Consider the following 22,310-nt stretch of genomic DNA (forward strand, 5'->3'; position numbering starts at 1 on the left):
CTTCCTGTCTCCTACTACATCCTATCTTTGTCCCGCCCATCCCCTGACATCAGTCTGAAGGAGAGTCTTGACCCGAAACGTCACCCATTCCTTCTCTCCTGAGATGCTGCCTGACCCATTAAGTTACTCCAGCATTTTGTATCTACCTTCAATTTGAACCAGCATCTGCAGTTATTTTCCTACTGCTTAAGACTGATGTCGGGAGATGTCATATGTTGAAAGACTGGAGCGACTAGGCTTGTATACACTGGAATTTAGAAGGATGAGAGGGGATCTTATCGAAACGTATAAGATTATTAAGGGGTTGGACACGTTAGAGGCAGGAAACATGTTCCCAATGTTGGGGGAGTCCAGAACAAGGGGCCACAGTTTAAGAATAAGGGGTAGGCCATTTAGAATTGAGATGAGGAAAAACTTTTTCAGTCAGAGAGTTGTGAATCTGCGGAATTCTCTGCCTCAGAAGGCAGTGGAGGCCAATTCTCTGAATGCATTCAAAAGAGAGCTAGATGGAGCTCTTAAGGATAGCGGAGTCAGGGGGTATGGGGAGAAGGCAGGAACAGGGTACTGATTGAGAATGATCAGCCATGATCACATTGAATGGCGGTGCTGGCTCGAAGGGCCAAATGGCCTCGACGTTTCGGAGAATTATGGTATTAATGGGGGGGGGGGGGGGGGGGGGGGGGGGTGAGGGTCCTGAAATGTCATGATCAATCTGAAGAAGGGTCCCGACCCAAAATACCACCTGAACATTCCCTCCACAGTCGCTGCCTGACCAGCCGAGCTCCACCAGCACTTTGTGTTCTGTTATCTTAGTCCACACCGGGTATTGGCCAGTTGTGGAAAAAGCTTTGAAAGAGACAGCATTTCAAGTTTGCCCACTTTCCTTGCCGTGGTAACGGGAGTTAGGAAGCAAATTTGTTGCACGATTCTGCAGAGGACAAAGAGTAATTTACAAGTCCTATTCATTTAATGCCTGTGGAAATTTTGCTTTAATTATCGCAATGGACCGAGGCCCTGCGGTGACAATGGATCAATATAATTACATGCTTTATCACCAAGCCACAGATATTGGCCTGAGGGTTCATTGCTGCATTGTGTCAAGTGGGTGACAGCAACAGCTCGTAGAAATGCCTTAATTTCGTGGCATTAAATAGCACAGAGAAGTACAGCTCGGAAACAGGCCCTTCGAAACAACTTGCCCATGCCGTCTAGCATGCCCCATCTACACTAGTCCCACGGGGCTGTCAAAGTTGATGCTGCAATTGGAAAATGACTTATTACCACAGAGAAACAGATATAAAACTTGATGAAACAAAAATAACATGATAAAAAGATAAATAATAGGTTCTGTTTTTCCATCACGAAATGCATATATGCAAAAATTGCACGGTTTTATTACTACAAACTTACATCAAAAGGATCTTTCAGTTGAATAATAATTAATGAGTCATTGTAAGTAAAATTTTTACAAATGTGTGTGCATAGTTTAGTTTGGAGATACAGTTTGGAGATACAGCATAGAAACAGGCCCTTTGGCCCATCGTCCACGTCGGCCATTGATCACCCATTCACACTAATTCTATGTTATCCCACTTCCTCATCTTCTCTCGACGCACTAGGGGCAGTGTACTGAAGCCAATTAGGGCAGCGTAGAGTAGGATTGCTGCCTTACAACGCTTGCAGCGCCAGAGACCCAGGTTCGATCCCGGCAGGTGCTGTCTGTATGGAGTTTGTACGTTCTTTTTTATTTTTAGAGCTACAGCGCGGAAACAGGCCCTTCGGCCCACCGAGTCCGCACCGACCATTAACACGATCCCCGCACATTAACACTATCATGGACCCACACCTACTAGGGACAATTTTTACATTCACCAAGCAAATTTACCTAAAAACCTCTACGTCTTTGGAGTGTGGGAGGAAACCGGAGCACTCGGAGAAAACCCACACAGGTCACACGGAGAACAACAAACTCCGTACCGACAGCACCCGTAGTCAGGATCGAACCCGTGATCTCCCCGTGACCGCGTGGGTTTTCTCCGCGATCTTTGATTTCCTCCCACACTCCAAAGACGTACAGGTTTGTAGGTTCATTGGCTTGGTATAAATGTGAAATTGTCCCTAGTGTGTGCAGGATAGTGTTAATGTGCGGGGATCGCTGGTCGGTGCGAAGTCGGTGGGCCGAAGGGCCTGTTTCCGCGCTGTATCTCTGAACTAAACTAAACTAACACTAAAAATTAACCGACCAACCCGCACATCTCTGGGATGTGGGAGGAAACCGGAGCACCCGGAGGAAACCCACCCAGTCACAGGGTGAATGTGCAAACTCCACACAGACAGCACCCAAGGTCAGGATTGAACCGGGGTCTCTGGCGCTGTGAGGCAGCAGCTCTATTGCTGCGCCACCAGGATGTTGAACCTGGTGAATTTCTTTCTCTCCAACAAATAACCCTGCACCTTGATCAAAATACTGGAGGAGAATTTATGGATGTGACTGTTTAGGATTTAAATGCTGCCCATTTAATTTTCATAAAACTTTGCATGGCAAATTATTCTTGGGCAGAGATAGAAATGGCACATTGGTTTGCAAGCAGGCCCAGTAGAACAGGCCAAACAACTAGATGCATGGAACTGCAGATGCTAGTTTGCCAAAAAGACATAAAGTTTTGGAATAACTCAGCAGGTCAGGCAGCATCTGTGGAGGACATGGAGGTGTGAGGATGGGTCGAGACCCTTCTTCAGAATAAACGTAAGTTTATTAAGGCTCCAGCATTATGTGCCTATCTTCGGTTTAAACCAGCATCTGCAGTTCCTTCCTTCGAGTTTATTAAGGAATGAATGTAATTAATAATAGTTAATAAATGTAAACACAAGTTTATGAAAGCAGAAACATAGTTCCTAACCTGATGGAGAAAATGGCTGATGAACACTTTTGTTTCCTCTTCACATTAGTAGCTTTTCCTGTTAGCCAGTATCTCTGTTTGCTCAGCATTAAGCATCAGGTGTGGACTCTACGCGATATATATGTGTGAGTTGCATTGGCTTGGAGCCCTATCCACTTATCGACCCACTTGTTTGCCTTCTATATATATATATATATGCAGCTGTGGACTTATCTTCCAATTTATATTTGACTGAGCAATGAGCTGTTATCAGCCCTGCAAATGCTGATTAGTCTCTTCCCATGCTAACAAAACAGAGTGATGACAGTCCCCTTTTTAGAACTGGCAGCCATTCAGCCATTAATTCTTTGCACCCTCTATTCTAAAGACACCGACCGGCTAATGTAATTCTTCCTCATTATTCTATTACTTGGAAGAGGGACCAATAATGCAGCTTAGCAACAGTACAACTTCACTTTTCCAACACCTTACTATTCATATTTAGTTGGTTATATTTGCAGCATTTGCTATATGTTTTTGATTATTACTTCATTATTCAACACACACTTATTTGTGCAGAATTAGGTTAAATTCCAAAAGTGGTAGTATTTAGACATTCACAAAATGCTGGAGTAACTCAGCAGGTCAGGCAGCATCTCAGGAGAGAAGGAATGGGTGACGTTTCGAGTCGAGACCCTTCTTCAGACTTCAGACAATTTAGACTTTAGAGATACAGCAGGGAAACAGGCCCTTTGGCCCATCACGTTCACGATGATAAGCGATCACCCCGTACACTAGCACTATCCTGCACACTACGGGCAATTTGCAATTTTACCAAAGTCATTTAACCTACTAACCTGTACGTCTTTGGAGTGTGGGAGGAAACTGGATAAGGTGAAGATAACACCACCTGGTCACAGAGAGAAGGCACAAACTCTATACAGACAGCACCCGTAGTCAGGATCGAACCTGTGCCTCTAGTGCTGTAAGGCAGCAGCTCCACCACTGCGCCACCGTGCCACCACATTTGGCTTATATGGGGAAGTCCAAGTCAGTTCATCCTAGACAACTCATCAAGTTTTCTACAAGCGCAGCGGTAGAGTTGCTGTTTTACAGCGAATGCAGCGCCGGAGACTCAAGTTCGATCCTGACTACGGGTGCTGCACTGTAAGGAGTTTGTACGTTCTCCCCGTGACCTGCGTGGGTTTTCTCAGAGATCTTCGGTTTCCTCCCACACTCCAAAGACGTACAGGTATGTAGGTTAATTGACTGGGTAAATGTAAAAAATTGTCCCTAGTGGGTGTAGGATAGTGTTAATGTGCGGGGATCGCTGGGCGGCGCGGACTTGGTGGGCCGAAAAGGCCTGTTTCCGCGCTGTATATATATGATATGATATGATATGATATGATAGTACTAGGAGCAGATTTTGGCCATTCAGCCTATCAAGTGTACTCTGCCATTGAATCATGGCTACTCTATCTTTCTCTCTCAATCCTAGGCTCTCCACATCTTCACCACCCTCTGACTAAAGAAATCATTCCAGGATTTCTACCTTTAGAAGTCTTTTCCATGTTGACTAAAATTGTCACCGTAAGGCCCCAAAATTAAGTAAGGGCATTGTAACATAAATATATAGAATGAATGAGAAAAAGGAGGAGAGAACTTTAGAAATGTACTCTGTGGTAGAAGGGATAAGTTGGAAATGTGCTTTTTGGTGAGACAAGATGGCAACAATTATCAAACTTAATGCAATGAAAATAAAATGACTTTTTTTTTCTTGGACCACCCATGTTAAACTAATTGTCTTTTTAAAAATATTTTCAGCCTAAGCTTCTGTCAAGGGAGCTGCTGGATCTGGTGGCATCTCATTTCAACCTCAAAGAGAAGGAATATTTTGGAATAACATTTATTGATGACACGTAAGTTAACAATTTAAAATATTAGGTAGACACAAAATGCCGGAGTAACTCAGCGGGACAGGCAGCATGTCTGGTAAGAAGGAGTGGGTGACGTTTCGGGTCTCGACCCAAAACGTCACCTATTCCTTCTCTCCAGAGATGCTGCCTGTCCTGCAGAGTTACTCCAGCATTTTGTGTCTACCTTCAATTTAAACCAGCATCTGCAGTTCTTTCCTACAAATGTTAAATATTCTGCAACTAAACTGCGTTCCGCAGTTATAGTTTTTAGTTTATTAGTTTATTCTTATGTGTTTATTAGTTTATTCTACAGTACCTCGGGGTACAGGTACCATACACAGTACAGTAGAAGTACTGTACAGGTACAGTAGAAAGCTCTTTAGATGTTTAGTTTAGTTTAATTTAGAGATACCGCCCAGAAACAGGCCCTTCGGCCCACCGAGTCTGCACTGACCAGCGACCCCGACATTAACATTATCCTCTACCGGGGACAATTTTTACATTAATACCAATCCAATTAACCTACAAACCTGTACGCCTTTGGAGTGTGGGAGGAAACCAGAGTTATCAGAGAAAACCCACGCAGGTCACGGGGAGAACGTACAAACTCCGTACAGACAAGCACCCTTAGCCAGGATCGACCCTGGGTCTCTGGCGCTGTGAGGCAGCAACTCTACCGCTGCGCCACCGTGGATGATGCGTGCTATCCAGTCAGCGGAAAGACTATACACAATCATGATTGAGCCATCCATCCACAGTGTGTCCACATCCATAGCAATGTGTTGTTGTTGATTATAGATATTTTGTGCAGTTTATTGCTAAAAATAGTTCATTAGCAATTCAGCAACATTGAATAAGAATTCTTATCAGTGTTCACATGGTTCATATTGTCACTAAATGGAACATGTAACCAGTTGCAATCTCAGAGCATATCCATCTGTGCGCGATATTTATAAAAGTCAGTACTGTTGGTTTGAAACACGCTTTTCCTGCTTTTTCTTCACAGCAAAAAGGATATTGTTTTCATAAGTAGCATTGCCTATCTTATAAAACATGTCAAGAAATGACTGCATGTGTAATTTGAGCAACAAGAAAAAACAGGCTACTTTTAATCTTATCAGCATGCTTATGCAGGCAGGGGCTGTCGTTTGCACAGAATAACAGTCAAAAATAGGCACATAAAGGTGGAGCAACAGGGCCGGTCAGGCAGCATCTCTGGAGGAAAAGAATAGGCGATGTTTCGGGTCTGAAGAAGGGCCTCTCATCACTCCAACCCCTGACTTTCAGTCTGAAGAAGGGTCTCGACCTGAAACATCACCAATTCCTTCTCGCCAGAGATGCTGTCTGACCCGCTGAGTTACTCCAGCCTTTTGTGTCTCTCTTTAGTTTTTACTTCATTTATTGTCTCGTGGAACAGTGAAATGCGGTTTGGATGCATGCTATCCAGTCAGCGGAAAGACGACACATGATTACAATGTGTCTATCATCGGTGTAAACTAGCATCTGCAGTTCCTTCCTGCAACAGTTAAAATATACCTTACTTCCGCAGAGCTCATTGTGGTCAATGAATCAGTGTGCTTATCAATCTAGTTATGCTACATTTTCCTGGCATATTGGTTGCAGTACGATTATGGTGCTTTGGGTTGGAACAGGGCTGTCAAATTTGTGGCAAAATGGCACCCGTTGAGTTGGCACCTGCGGTCCAAGCCACACTGGACACAGTGTGAGTGAAGGAATGAGTGGATGTGCACCTCATCCCCATAGGAAGTGTGGAAAATAGGCAGGGACTTGATCAGCGTGCTATGTTGATTTGGAGTAACTCACTGGGTCAGGCAGCACCTCTGTCTGGATCCATGGCCTTTCATAAGTTATAAGTTATAGGAGCAGTATTAGGCCATTTGGCCCATCGTGTCTACACCGCCATTCAATCATGGCTGATCCATCTCTCCCTCTCAACCCCTCAATTCTCCTGCCTCTTCCCCTTAGCCCGTGACACCTGTACTATTGAACAATCTATCAATCCCCGCCTTAAAAATATCAATTGATTTGGCCTCCATGGCCTTCTGTGGCAGTGACTTCCACAGATTCACCACCTTCTGACCAAAGAGATTCCTCCTCGTCTCCTTTCTGAAGGAATCCTGAGACCATGGCCTCTGGTCCCAGACTCTCCCACGAGCGGAAACATCCTTCCCACATCCATTCTATCCAGGCCTTTCACGATTCGGTTAGTTTCAATGAGGTCCCTCCTCAGCCTTCTAAATTCAGGTCGGGACCCTTCCTCAGTTGATTGTGGTGGGGGAGGGGGTTGAGAGAAAGCTGGAAGAGAGCCTGGCTAGTGATGGTTCGATGGTTCTTTTTTGACATATGTACACATGTACAGTGAAATTCTTTTTTTGTATACAATGCAGTAAAGTATTGCCATACCCAAGCACAATCCCCGATCAGTACCAAGTGCAGAGAAATAGTCCACTGAGACCGCATGCAAGAGTTGCCAGGTTTTGGCGCCATTTTCAACTAATGGGTGGTTAACATTTTATGTTAAAAGGCTTCACTCTTCCATGTTTACGTTAATGTGAAGATCGATTCATCCTCACTAGAATAATTTTCCAAAGATACTTCAACAGCATCACTCAAACATTTTTTAAGCAGATTAGTTTAGTTTAGTTTGGCGATACAGCAAGGAAACAGGCCCTTCTGCCCACCCGGTCCATGCCGACCAACAATTCCTGTACACGAACACTATCCTACACACACTAGGGGCAATTTATAATTGCACCTAGCCAATTAACCTACAAACCTGTACGTCTTTGGAGTGTGGGAGGAAACCAGAGATCCAGGAGAAAACCCACGCAGGTCACGGGGAGAACGTACAAACTCTGCACAGACAAGCACCCGTAGTCAGGATAGAACCCGGGTCTCTGGCGCTGTAAGGCAGCAACTCAGCAGCAACCACCATACCGCCTGATTAGTAAGGGTGGGGAGAAGGTAGAAGAGTGGGGTGGAGAGGGAAAGATAGATCAGCCATGATTCAATGGCAGAGTAGACTCGATGGGCCGAATGGCCTAATTGTGCTCCTTTGAACTTGGGAACATGCATTCTCATGCATCTGGGCAGTAGTAGAAAATTAGCCGCAGAAAATAGGTGCAGGAGTAGGTCATTCGGCCCTTTGAGCCAGCACCGCCATTCAATATGATCATGGCTGATCATCCAAAATCAGTACCCCGTTCCTGTTTTCTCCCCATATCCCTTGATTCCGTTAGCCCTCGGAGCTATATCTAACTCTCTCTTGAATACATGAATAGTGTGTGAGAATGCTACCACTATCAGGTCTTCCAGCAAATTGCACTGTATCCTGCCTCTGAACAATGTTGCCATTCTGTGATTATGACTGGGTCTAAGTACCGGAGCCCTTTGTCCAACAACACTGTGTGACTACCTTTGCAACACAGAGCAAGGGAGGAGGCAGGTCACCATTACTTTCTCAACCACAATCAGGGCTGGGCAGTAAATGCAGGCTTTAGCAGCAACGCCCACATCCCGAATGAAAGAAAGGAAACGAAGGGCAGCGATATGCTGCAAACTCCTAGTGGATTTGAACATTAGTGTGTTTCCTGTTGGTGTACTGCTGTCCACACCTACTTTAATGCTGGGAAGGGAAGTTTCTTATTTTTAATGTTCTCGTAATAATTCTATTTTTATGGTTCTAAATAACTGTAAAGCAGAATAATTCAGCGTGAACATTTTCGGGAACCCGTTAGTTTAGTTCAGTTTAGTCGATTCTCACGTGTACCAAGGTACAGTGAAACCTTTTTGTTGCGTGCCATCCATTCAACAGAAAAGCTCTACATGATTACAATCAAGCCCTCCACAGTGTGCAAATGCAGGAGAAAGGGAATAACGTTTTGTGCAAGATAATGCCAGTAAAGTCTGATTAAAGTCTGATTTACACCTGCGCTCGGTCTGATTAAAGTCTGATTAAAGTCTGATTAAAGTCTGATTTACACCTGCGCTCGGTCCGCATTAACGCAACTGATCTCCCGGTGGCCCAGCACTTTAACTCCCCCTCCCATTCCCAGTCTGACCTCTCTGTCATGGGCCTCCTCCAGTGCCATAGTGAGGCCCGCCGGAAATTGGAGGAGCAGCACCTCATATTTCGCCTGGGCAGTTTGCGGCCCGGTGGTATGAACGTCGACTTCTCCAACTTCAGATAGCTCCTCTGTCCCTCCCTTCCCCTCCTCCTTCCCAGATCTCCCTCTATCTTCCTGTCTCCACCTATATCCTTCCTTTGTCCCACCCCCGACATCAGTCTGAAGAAGGGTCTCGACCCGAAACGTCACCCATTCCTTCTCTCCCGAGATGCTGCCTGACCTGCTGAGTTACTCCAGCATTTTGTGAATAATCTGATTAAAGATAGTCTGAGGGTCTTTAATGAGGTAGATTGTAGCTCAGGACCACGCTGCAGTTGTTGGTAGTATGGTTCAGTTGCCTGATAACAGCTGCGAAGAAACTGTCCCTGAATCTGGAGGTGTGCGTTTTCACACTTGTGTACCTCGTGCCCTGTGGGAGAGGGGAGAAGAGGGAGTGAGAGAGACTGGTCTTTGATGATGGTGGTGGCCTTGCCGAGGCAGCGTGAAGTGTAGATGGAGTCAATTTAAATAATATTGGTTTAACGTGTGGCGCGTCGGTAGAGGCCGAAATAAAGGCAAGGAGTCAGGTATTTTGGAGCGTTAAGGTTTTAATAGTCGGTTATCAGACGGGTCGAGTCTGCCGGAATGGCTTCGCGCCCAAAACCTTGTCCTTATATCTCTAGTACCGGACCGCCGCCCTGGACTGGTCCATTCCCGTGCCGAGGGGTCGGTAGTGGTATGGCCCGACCCTTGGGAGCCGCCACAGGACCCCCCCCCAGAACCGGAGGCACAAAACGCACTGGTGGTCGCACAACCCGACCGGACCGCGTACGGTAATCGGTCGACAGAGGGGCTGGGGGAGGCACAGTTGGAGGGACAGGTGGAGGGTCCCGGAAGGGTGGGCGACCTCGTGACCGAGGCTGGGCAACCCGCACCGGTTGGTCGATGTCTAAGTGGGCCGGCTTCAGGCGGTCAATTGACACGGCCTCCGGCCGGCCGCCCATGTCCAAGATAAAGGTTGTCTGTCCGTGCTCCAGCACCCAGTACGGGCCCTCATATGGCCTCCGGAGTGGCGTCCGGTGGGCGTCACGGCGCAGGAACACAAAGGCACAGTCCTGGAGGGCCGATGGCACGTAAGGGCGGAATGTCCCATGGCGGGACGTCGGCACGGGTGCGAGCTTGCCAACTCGCTCTCGGAGGCGCTGTAGGGTGGATGAGGGCGGTTCCTCTCGCCCCGGCAACGAGGGCACGAACTCCCCGGGCACCGTGAGCGGGAACCCGTATACGAGCTCCGCTGACGATGAAGCCAGGTCTTCCTTGGGCGCAGTCCGGATGCCCAGCAAGACCCATGGTAGCTCGTCCATCCAGTCGGGGCCGGAGAGTCGCGCCTTCAGCGCTGTCTTCAGCTGCCGGTGGAACCTCTCCACCAGGCCGTTTGCCTGCGGGTGATAAGCCGTGGTGTGATGCAGCCGCACGCCCAACAGGTGGGCCATGGCCGACCACAGCTCGGAGGTGAACTGTGGCCCCCGGTCCGAGGAGATGACCACCGGCACCCCAATGCGAGCAATCCAGTGCGAGGCCAACGCACGAGCGCATGTGGCTGTTGATGTATCGGCCAGCGGTATGTCCTCGTGCGTTGGCCGCGCACTGGATTGCTCGCTTTGGGGTGCCGGTGGTCATCTCCTCGGGATGAGTCCTGTGGGAACTCCGTTACCTCTTCGGCCGCGTCCTGGTCAAGGGCTCCCACCAGGTGGAAGAAACGGGTGTCATCGGATGTGATGCCCCGCAGCTGGAACTGGGCCTCCGCTTGGTAAAACCAAACGCGAGCCCAGGTGGTCCAGAAGGTCGGGAGCTTGATGCCTTACGCGTCGACAGCTGGGGCCTGGTCGGCCTGCGAGCTGGACGGGCGGTCGGTTTTTGCTCTTGTGCCCATCATAATATGAATGGACCGTCGAGGTCACCAATGTGGCGCGTCGGTAGAGGCCCGAAATAAAGGCAAGGAGCCAGGTATTTTGGGGCGTTAAGGTTTTAATAGTCGGTTATCAGACGGGTCGAGTCTGCCGGAATGGTTTCGCGCCCAAAACCTTGTCCTTATATCTCTAGTACCGGAACGCCCCCCTGGACTGGTCCATTCCCGTGCCGAGGGGTCGGTAGTGGTATGGCCCGACCCTTGGGAGCCGCCACAAACGTGTAATAATTTAGTTACATTTTTTTTAGTTTAGAGAAACAGCAATGGAAACAGGCCCTTCGGCCCACCAAGACCACTCCGACCATCAATCACCTGTTCACACTAGTTCTATGTTATCCCACGTTCTCATCCACTCCCTGCACACGAGGGGGCAATTTACAGAGGCAAATTAAGCTACAGATTCGCACGTCTTTGAGATGTGGGAGAAAACCAGAGCACCCAGAGGAAGCACACTCATTTGCAGGGAGGACGTGCAAACACCACCCAGACAGCGCCTGACATCAGGATTGAACCCAGGTCTCCGGTGCTGAGGCTGCGGCTCTAATCGGCGGTGGCACTGTGCCGTTATAATGAAATAAAATGTTTTAGTAGATAAAGTAGATAAATTCCCGTGAGTCAATTAATCTGCCCCATTGTAAAAATGAGCACCTGAGATTTACTCATTCAGTTATTCCATGTTCCTGTGGCCTTGTGTACAGGGTTCAGTCCTGGTTATACATTTCAGTCTGAGGAAGTCTGAGCCCGACCCAAAACGCCACCCATCCTTTTTCTCCAGAGATGCTGCCTGACCCGCTGAGTTACCCCAGCACTTTGTGTCTATCTTTGGTGTCAACCGGCATCAGGTGTTCGTTGTTTCTACTGAAAAATTAAATTGCTCTCCAAGTGTGAAATAACAAATCAGATTTCATTGGCTTGATGTGCAGGAAGGAACAGCAGACGCTGGTTTACACTAAAGATAAGACACAAAATGCTGGAGTAACTCAGCGGGTCAGGCAGCATCTCTGGAGAGAAGAAATAGGTGACGTTTCAGTCTGAAGGAAACAGGCCCTTTGGCCCACCAAGTCCACGCGGACCAGCGATCATCCGTACACTAGATAAATCTTACACGATCGGGACAGTTTACTGAAAAAAAATTAATGTACAAACCTGCACACCTTTGAAGTGTGGGAGGAAACCGGAGCACCCGGAGAAAACCCTTGCGGTCACAGAGAGAATGTACAAACTCTGTACAGACAGCACCCGTAGTCAGGATCGAACCTGGATCTCTGGCGCCGGGAGGCAGCAACTCTGTGTTACACTTGCGGTGGGCTGAGTGAAATTTGTTCCTGGAATTTGACAGCTGTCCCCTCTGAGAATTTTCACAAAGATTTGAGCTAAGAGGTGAATAGATTTACTTCCAGTATCTGTGAAGTGTGGCAAGAAACTACCCCCCATTGTGGGAAAGATCACTTGCTCCCATTAGCACTTATTTGCTGTAGTCTGGACTGTGTTTATACAATGTGCTTTCCCCTCTATCTTGAGTGAAGCCTTTGTCTTGTCAGTGTTGGTCTTGGCAAAAGAACATGGGAGAATCGTGTTTTACACTCCAAACTGGAAGGTTATTCCCTAATTTCCTGTAAAATTGAACAAGTTAACGGTGCTCGTTGTGCAACTGGTGAACGGACTGCTTCCCCAGCACAGTTCTTTGTTTAAAAAACCCTTCCTGGATGTAGAGTTGAGTGTCAGGCTGCACTCTTGACAACTATGGCACCATTAAAATAATCAGCAAAAATAAGTCAATTATGGGGCTAATGACACTGCTTTACAATTTAAATGAGACAAAATTAAATTGCATCATTGAAAATGCTGCATTGTCTCTCTGCATATTGTAATATATTTTGTTGGCACACTGTGGTGCAAATTGTAATTTTGAATCCAGCTAATGTTAACGGTTGAATATCAATGACATCTATTTACTGCACCACGTCAGTAGGGAAAGTAATCTTGCTTTGCTATCTCCAAAGATAATTGGCTCTTGTGCATTACTTATTAAATTCTCAAGCAATTAATGTGAGACTAAATCTGCTCAGGAATATTCAGTTGAAATTAAAAGATTGACTTAGAGTCATAGAGTAATGCAGTGTGGAAACAGGCCCTTCGGCCCAACTTGCCCACACCAGCCAACATGTCCCAGCTGTACTAGTCCCACCTGCCTAAGTTTGGTCCATATCCCTCCAAACTTGTCTTATCCATGTACCTGTCTAACTGTTTCTTAAACGTTGGGATAGTCCCAGCCTCAACTTGTGGAATTCTCTGCCACTGAAGGTAGTTGAGGCCAGTTCATTGGCTATATTTAAGAGGGAGTTAGATGTGGCCCTTGTGGCTAAAGGGATCAGGGGGTATGGAGAGAAGGCAGGTACGGGATACTGAGTTGGATGATCAGCCATGATCATATTGAATGGCGGTGCAGGCTCGAAGGGCCGAATGGCCTACTCCTGCACCTATTTTCTATGTTTCTATGTTCCTTACACCCACCAACCTTTGTGTGAAAACGTTACCGCTCAGATTCCTATTAAATCTTTTCCCCTTCACCTTGAACCCCTGTCCTCTGGTCCTCGATTCCCCTACTCTGGGCAAGAGATTCTGTGCATCGACCTGATTTATTCCTCTCGTGATTTTATACACTTTAGAGATACAGCATGGAAACAGGCCCTTCAGCCCATCGAGTCCACCAATGATCCCCATACATTAGCACACACTACACACTAGGGACAGGTTACAATATGTACCAAAGCCAATTAACCTGCAAACCTGCATGTCTCTAGAGTGTGGGAGGAAACTGGAGCACCCAGAGAAAACCCACTTGGTCTTGGGGAGAACGTAGAAAATCCATACAGACAGCACCTGTAGTCACGATCGAACCCGGATCTCTGGCGCTGTGAGGCAGCAACTCTACCACTGCCCCACCGTAACCCGAAACGTCACCCATTCCTTCTCTCCTGAGATGCTGCCTGACCTGCTGAATTACTCCAGCATTTTGTGTCCATCAGTCGTAAATGGCCTCCCCCTTATTCTTAAACTAGCCCTGGGGAACTCCTCCACTACCGAATACTTGTACTGAAAATCCAGGCCAAAGAATCAAATTCGGCTCGATGTTATTTTCAAATGGTGACAAGAAAGAGTTAATTCCCTGCTGCAAAATCCATTCATTACACTCCGTAGAAGCTATTGGACTGGAGTTGTACTTCATTATGTCGATTACGAACAAGGTTACCTTGTACTGATAAAACAAATAATATCTTTGCAAATTGGAGGAACAGCATCTCATATTTCGCCTGGGCAGCTTACAGCCCAGTGGGATGAATGTTGATTTCCCTCACTTCAGGTAGCCCTGACATTCCCTCTCTCTCTCTCTATCCCTCCCCCCACCCAAGTCGCACTAGCTTCTCATTTGCACCCTACAAACAGCCAACAATGGCCTGTTTTCTTTATCATCGTAATTTTTTTGCATATCTTTCATTCATTGTTCTTTATCTCTCCACATCACCGTCTATATCTCTCTCCTTTCCCTTATCCCTAACCAGTCTGAAGAAGGGTCTCGACCCGAAACGTCACCCATTCCTTCTCTCCAGAGATGCTGCCTGACCTGCTGCGTTACTCCAGCTTCTTGTGTCTATCTTCGGTTTAAATCAGCATCTGCAGATCCTTCTTACAAATATCTCTAACACAACAGGTCATTGGCATGGCATATTGTTATCTCTTATCATAAGAACACATCGCTATGGCAACCAAATGAATTAGAATTTACCCCTTATCCATTTGGATATTAACACCCATTATACTAAATTGTTTCAGTTGTCGAACTGAGTTTATTTCATTTGTGAAAAATGTACCATTTAAATATTGGTTGCTATTCATTAAATTCTGAAGACCAGTGTTTCCTCTGCATCTCTTTTCATTGCCAGTTTACATAAGCTTAGCTTAGAGATACAGCGTGGGATACAGGCTCTTCGGCCCACCGAGTCCATGCCGACCAGCCACCCCCAGGCACTTACACTATCCTACACCCACTAGGGTCCATGTACAATTATACCAAGCCAATTAACCGACAAACGGATAAAGGGGACCTGGTGTGGGGGGGACCGTCGTGAGGGAGGGGGAGAACAAAGGGGGGACCTGGTGCGGGGTACTTTGTAACCTTGTGTGGCGACTATTTGCATACCTTGGGTACACAAGCAAAGAATTTCACTGTGACTTGTCAAGTCAAGTCAAATTTATTTGTCACATACACATACACGATGTGCAGTGAAATGAAAGTGGCAATGCCTGCGGGTTGTGCACAAAAAGAATTACAGTTACAGCATATAAATAAAGTTAATAAGTTACTATTAGTGTCGACAAAAATTTAGTCTCTGGGGTTATAAAAGTTGACAGTCCTGATGGCCTGTGGGAAGAAGCTCCGTCTCATCCTCTCCGTTTTCACAGCGTGACAATAATGTTTTCAATTCAATTCAAACCTGTGCGTCTTCGGAGTGTGGGAGGAGACCGGAGAAAACCCATAGGGTCACAGGGAGAATGTACAGACAAGCACCCATAGACTGGATCGAACCCGGGTCTCTGGGTGCTGTGAGGCAGCAACTCTGCTGCTGTGCCACCGTGCCGTTCCTTATTGAGTGAGTGGGCTACATTGTTCACCATTTGTTCCATCTCTTGGTGTGAACATTTTACAGCTTTAAGTTCCTGGACGACCCAGTTGGTGTCATTTTCTAGTGATCCTCCAAAATTGTCACCGAAGTGTCTCTGTCTTGCGGGGGTGGGTGGGGGGGAGGGGGAGGGGGGGCACGGTGGCGCGGCGGTAGAGTTGCTGCCTCACAGCGCGGAGACTCGGGTTTTCGATCCTGTCCAAGGGTGCTTGTCTGTACAGAGTTTGTACATTCTCCGAGTCGAAAGTAAAGTGAAAGTCATGAGAACAACAGCCTGAGATGAAAATTGTGCGGTCGTCGACTCTTATCTCGTAGGTTTGTGTGAGCAGAGTGATTATGACAGCGTCGTTGCAATCAGGGAGCAATTCATTAATAAAAATGCCTATTATGTATCCAAAAAAAATTTGCTTAATGACATGCCATTATTTGTGACCTTCTAACATAACATGTTGTTCTCCACAGAGGTCAGAGTAATTGGCTCCAGCTGGATCGCCGAGTATTGGATCATGATTTGCCTAAGAAAACCGAGCCGGTGGCCTTATTCTTTTCAGTCAAGTGAGTTGATTCGTGTTTGGATAAAGCTGAGCTCAGATGACGCACCCGAGTGACATATTTCTTGCCCGGGTCGGCGCCATGGAGGCCTCAGGAGAGGACCTGGCGGCGTTAGTCGAGAGGTCAGCACGGTTGCCGACGATGGCGCCAACCGCCGGACGTGTGAAGTGAGGAGGTCGCTGCCGAGGGAAGGAACAAAGGGGGACCCGGCGTGGGGGGGACCGTCGTCAGGGGTGGGGGGGGGGGGGGGTAGAACAATGGGCACAAAATGCTGGAGTCTCAGCGGAACAGGCAGCATCTCTGGAGAGAAGGAATGGGTGAATAGAAACGTCACCTATTCCTTCTCTCCAGAGATGCTGCCTGTCCCACTGAGTCACTCCAGCATTTTGTGTCTACGATTGAAACCAGCATCTGCAGTTCTTTCCTAGAACAATGGGCAATGGGGATCTTGGCATGGTTTGCAAGCAAAGAATTTCACTGTGGCTTGTCACATGTGACAATAAACTTTTCATACATTCATTCACTCATCATTCCACTGGTAAACACTGGGAAGTGCCGAGACACACAAAATGCCAGAGTAACTCAGCTAGTCAGGCAGCATCTCAGGAGGATGTGGAGAGGTGATGTTTCAGCTCAGGGTCCTGAGTAAAAGCCGAATTCTGCTCCAAGCTTTCAAAGCCTTTGAATGTTTGGATTATCCAAAAGCATTTAAAAGCAATTTTGAAAGTGAACCAATTAAAAATGTTTTTTTTAAAAAACTAAATGGAAAAGAGAAACACCTTTATATGATGAAAATGTTTAGGCTTGTTAATTAATTGATAAAAATTTAATTAACCCACCCACACACTTACTTTTCCTGAATGTTGTCCAACATGTGCATGATGAGTGGTGCAGGATGGAACTGCAGATGCTGGTTTACACTGAAGACAGACACGAAATGCTGGAGTAACTCGGCGGGACAGGCAGCATCTCTCGAGAAAAGGAATGGGTGACGTTTCGGGTCGAGACCCTTCATTAGACTGAGAGTCAGGGAGAGTCAAGTCAAGTCAAGTCAATTTTATTTGTATAACACATTTATAAAAAAACAACCCACGTTGACCAAAGTGCTGTACATCAGTTCAGGTACTAAGAAACGAACATACAATGGCACACAAACATAACAGCACATACACAAACAGTTCACAGCGCCCCCTCAGAGGGCCTCAAACGCTAGGGAGTAGAAATAGGTTTTGAGCCTGGACTTAAAGGAGTGGATGGAGGGGGCAGTTCTGATGGGGAGAGGGATGCTGTTCCAAAGTCTCGGAGCTGCAACTGCAAAAGCGCGGTCACCCCGAGCTTAAGCCTAGACCGCGGGATAGTGAGTAGCCCCAAATCGGCCGACCTGAGGGACCTGGAGATAGAGTGGTGGGTTAGAAGATTTTTGATATGGGGGGGGGGGGGGGCAAGCCCCTTTAGGGCTAAGCCTGCTGGTTTTTAAAAAAATAGACTCCTGGTGAACCTAGGCTGCATTCCCTCAATAGCAGATGCTGGTTTACATCAAAGATAGACACAAAATGCTGGAGTAACAGCGGGTCAGGAGGGGGTAGTGTTTGTAGGCTAATTGTCAAAAAACTGTTGATCCTCTGTGTTTTTAGCTTCAAAGTATTAATTGGGGGTCATTGAAAGGCAGTTGTTTGAAGAGAAGAGTTGGAATAAGGGTAAAGAAAGTTGAGGGTAGGTGAGGAGGAATTTTCTAGGTTGGGTGCTAATTACATTCTGGATAAAAGCTTCCTGCAATGCTTGTAGTCATCAGATAGTGTGGAGATGAGATGACACCTTACTTGTCACTCGAAGCTGCAACGTTTGAATTTACCTGTTGCTTCATTTCTTTAACATCAGTGAAATATTTAAGCTCAAGAAAACTTTAAAGATGTGCATGCTTTAATAATAATAATAATATATTCCTTTATTCGCCCCACACCGGGGAAATTTACAGTGTTACAGCAGCAAAGTGGATAGCAAGAGATCATTCATTATAAATAAAAGATATATAAATTGTCATCAGTTTTCTGTGTGTCCTTAGCTGTTATTGTTGACTGGTCTGCTGGGAGCAGTGCTGGTTGTGCAGTCTCACAGCAGCGGGAAGGAAGGACCTCCTATATCTCTCCTTCACGCACTTGGGGTGAAGGAGTCTGTCACTGAAGGAGCAACTCAGTGCAGTGACAGTGTCCTGCATGGGGTGGGAGTCGTTGTTAGTTTTGCCATCATCCTCCTCTCTCCCACAACCTGCACTGAGTCGAGGGGGCAACCCAGGACAGAGCTGGCCTTCCTGACCAGCTTGTCGAGTCTCTTCCCTTCCGCCGCTGAGATGCTGCTGCTCCAGCAGACCACTCCATAGAAAATGGCCGATGCCACCACATGGCGAGAAGGAATGGGTGACGTTTCGGGTCGAGACCCTTCTTCAGTCTGAAGAAGGGTCTTGACCCGAAACGTCACCCATTCCTTCTCTCCAGAGATGCTGCCTGACCCGCTGAGTTACTCCAGCATTTTGTGTCTACCTTTGCATGCTTTCTTTGACAGGTTTGCTTTGTATAGAAGTAACTCAAGTAGCCCAATCCACCATCAGCTCGAAGAAACCAGTCGCTGAGAGTTGCTACATTTAAGCTGCGTTCTCTGATTTTGCTAATTATCGATGCTGCACAGAGGCAGAGACTCTTGTAATCCAAAATAACTCCGTAACTTCAGCTACAGTTAATCGTTGCTTCAGAAAATAAATTTTCAATGTTCCGGTAATGTGAATAATTTCTCTGCTTAAGTTTCAGTGAAGCAATTAACTGCTAAGAATTTGATGGCCTCGGTGCCTCTAGCAAGCGAGACAGATTACTAATCAATCAGATAGAACTATTAACATGAGAAGCAATGCAGCAGAAATTCAGTCTGCATACTTGTTTGAAGTATTTTAATAGTCTATAATATATTGTCAGCTCAGAAGAAAATGAATACACTTCATCTTAAAAATCCAATGTATTTCATGGTATATTATATAATACCACCACTTTTAGATTTTAATTCTGTCAGAGTGCAGAGTGTATCTGTTAAAAAAAATTCATACGTTTGAAATGAGGGGTAAGTGCATCAAAGAAAAACTGCATCAAATGATCTAGGTTGACTTCTTGAACATGTATATTCTCATCTCTTATTATTCTCATCTATTATTGTCCGTTTGTTTTTTTATGTGTACGTTTGTCCGTGCGTGTGTGTGTATGTATTTGTATATGTGAGTAGGAATGAATGACTACTTTATTGTCACATGTGACACGTCACAGTGAAATTCTTTGCTTGCGTACCCAAGGTATGCAAATAGTCGCCCGTAAAGGGCCGCTCGCCAGGTCTCCCTTTGTTTTTACCTCCCTCCCCCCGCCCTCACGGCAAACCCCCCACCACGGGTCCCCATTGTTCTTCCCCCTCCTCACTGCGCTCCCCCCACGCCGGGTCCTCCATTGTCCATTGTTCTTCCCCCGCCCTCACGGCAACCCCCCTCCCCCACCACGGGTCCCCATTGTTCTTCCCCCTCCCTCACAGCGGTCCCCCTCCTCCTTTGTTCCTTCCCCTGGCAGCAGCGTCCTCACTTCCACGTGTCCGTCCTCGTCCGTCCGATGGCGCCATCATCGACCGGACGCCTCCATGGCGCCGTGTGTGTGTGCGTGTTCCTAACCTGAGGAAAGACGTTCTTGCCTTAGAGGGAGTACAGAGAAGGTTCACCAGATTGATCCCTGGGATGGCGGGACTTGCATATGAGGAAAGACTGGATAGACTGGGCTTGTACTCGCTGGAATTTAGAAGACTGAGGGGGGATCTTATAGAAACATATAAAATTCTTAAGGGGTTGGAGAGGCTAGATGCGGGAAGATTGTTCCCGATGTTGGGGGAGTCCAGAACCAGGGGTCACAGCTTAAGGATAAGGGGGAAGTCTTTTAGGACCGAGATGAGAAAACATTTCTTTACACAGAGAGTGGTGAGTCTGTGGAATTCTCTGCCACAGAAGGTAGTTGAGGCCAGTTCATTGGCTATATTTAAGAGGGAGTTAGATGTGGCCCTTTTTGCTAAAGGGATCAGGGGGTATGGAGAGAAGGCAGGTACAGGCTACTGAGCTGGATGATCAGCCATGATCATATTGAATGGTAGTGCAGGCTCGAAGGGCCGAATGGCCTACTCCTGCACCTATTTTCTATGTTTCTATATATGTACACACACTGAACTTTATTTTCTCGTTTATTATATTGTTTACAGTGTACTGTGTTTACATATTCTGTTGTGCTGCTGTAAGAAAGAATTTAATTGTTGTATCTCGGACATACGACAATAAAAATGTCCTGACTCAGTCCAATTCTGCAGTACCGAACGACACAGGAGATCCTTCTTCCCTGTGGCTATCAAAGTGTACAACTCCTCCTTCTGTCGTAGACTGACTCCCTCCCCTCCCCACCCCCCCAATCTTTGTACATCCCCAATCCTTTCCACTCTTCACTTTAACTTCATGTTACATGTATCTTGTGTTTTATGACTGTTGGCAGATCAATTTCCGTCCTGGGATAAATAAAGTTGTATCGTATAGTATCGTATCGTATCATCCTTCAGAACAGCTTCCTCAGTTCTGTAACTGTCCACTAGGTGGTGCATGTGAGCAGCCGAAAACTCCCAATGTTGCTTTATTTGCCATTGGTGCAAAAATAATATTTTAATGTAATGATAATAAATAACAATAAATGTCGATCGCTTTGTTACAAGTAAAATGCAGAAATTGTATATGGCAGATGGAGTTTAATCCGAGCAAGTGTCAGTGCACTTTAGGAGATCGAATGTCAGGGGAAAGTATTCAGCTGGGGGTCAACAAGACCCCGAACAGCACTGATGTACAGAAGGATCTTGGGGTCCAAGTCCATAGTTCCCTGAAATTGGCAACATGAGTAGAGAGAGTGGTCAAGAGGGCTTGTGGTAAGCTTGCTTTCATCGATAGGGGCATTGAGTGTAAGAGTCGGGAAGTCATGTTACACTTTATAGGACTTTGGTTCAGCCACAGTTCTGGTTCTGGTTGATTACTGCACAAACACCTCATGAGTGGTCATCTTGCGCAGGTCGGAGTGAGTAGAGTGGTGATTAGATTTTGAAGTGGGGGCTTTTTGACCAAGTTGAGGAGATCTAGTTGCTCAATCCGCTTTTTAAATGACTGAACATCTGGAACTGCACGTGTGTTGGGTGGTAGCATGTTCCATTCCCTTATCGTCCTCGGGTAAAGGCAATATTGGTAGCAAAGTTTATTGAAATTCCGCGAGTTGATGATGTAGGGACCCGTAGTTGGAGGATTGTGTGCAGTTCTGGTCATGCCGTTACAGAATGGATGTGGGGCCTTTGGACAAGGTGCAGCAGAGGTCTATCAGAATGCTGTGGGTAGGAACTGCAGATGATGGTTTAAACCGAAGGGAGACACAAAACAGCTGGAGTAACTCAGCAGATGAGGCAGCATCTCCGAAGAAGGGTCGCGATTCCTTTTCTCCAGAGATGCTGCCTGACCCATTGAATTACTCCAGCTTTTTGCGTCTTTATCAGAATGCTGCCCGGAACAGAGCATATCAGCTTTGCGATGGAGATGGAGACAATTGGGTTGTTTTCTCTGCTGCCTTGGAGGTTGAGGAGAAACCTGATAGCACTATATAACATTATGAGCGGTATTGATGAAGTAGGCTGTCGGAACCTTTTGCCTCAGGGTACAAGTGACAAGGACTAGATGGCAGAGCTTTAAAGGTGAGGGGCGCAAAGTTTAAAGGAGATGTGTGGGACATGTTTTTATACAAAGAGTGGTGGGTGCCTGGTGGGAATTGAGGCTTTTAGATAGATACATAGATAGGAAGGGTTGGAGGCATATGGATGGTGTGCAGGTTGAAGAGATTAGTCCAGCAAGGACATTGTGAGGCACAAGGCCTGTTGAGTGCTGTACGGTTCTATGTACAATATCTGTTAAGGCAGTTTGTGTGACCTAATTCCATGTTTTTTTACTTTAGGTTTTATATTGAGAACATATCATTTCTAAAGGACATTACCACAGTGGAATTATTCTTTTTGAATGCAAAATCCAGCATTTACAAGGTAAGACTTTTAAGCATAATTTATTGTCAAAGTACCTGTACAATAAGTTATAATTAAATAGC

General features: G+C 46.4%; 1 protein-coding gene across 3 annotated transcripts in view; it reads left to right on the forward strand.

The window, feature by feature from the left end:
• The window catches only part of LOC144601928 (FERM domain-containing protein 4B-like), a 272,807-nt gene that overhangs the window by 136,769 nt on the left and 113,728 nt on the right, over window positions 1-22,310 (forward strand). For all 3 annotated transcript variants that reach the window (XM_078414519.1, XM_078414517.1, XM_078414518.1), the window contains exons 3-5: window positions 4,704-4,798; window positions 16,036-16,128; window positions 22,164-22,248. In XM_078414519.1, the coding sequence (XP_078270645.1) occupies window positions 4,704-4,798; window positions 16,036-16,128; window positions 22,164-22,248 (273 nt within the window). The remainder of the gene's footprint in view (window positions 1-4,703; window positions 4,799-16,035; window positions 16,129-22,163; window positions 22,249-22,310) is intronic.

This window comes from Rhinoraja longicauda, chromosome 17, assembly GCF_053455715.1.
Source record: "Rhinoraja longicauda isolate Sanriku21f chromosome 17, sRhiLon1.1, whole genome shotgun sequence".
NCBI classification, from domain to species: Eukaryota; Metazoa; Chordata; class Chondrichthyes; order Rajiformes; family Arhynchobatidae; genus Rhinoraja; species Rhinoraja longicauda.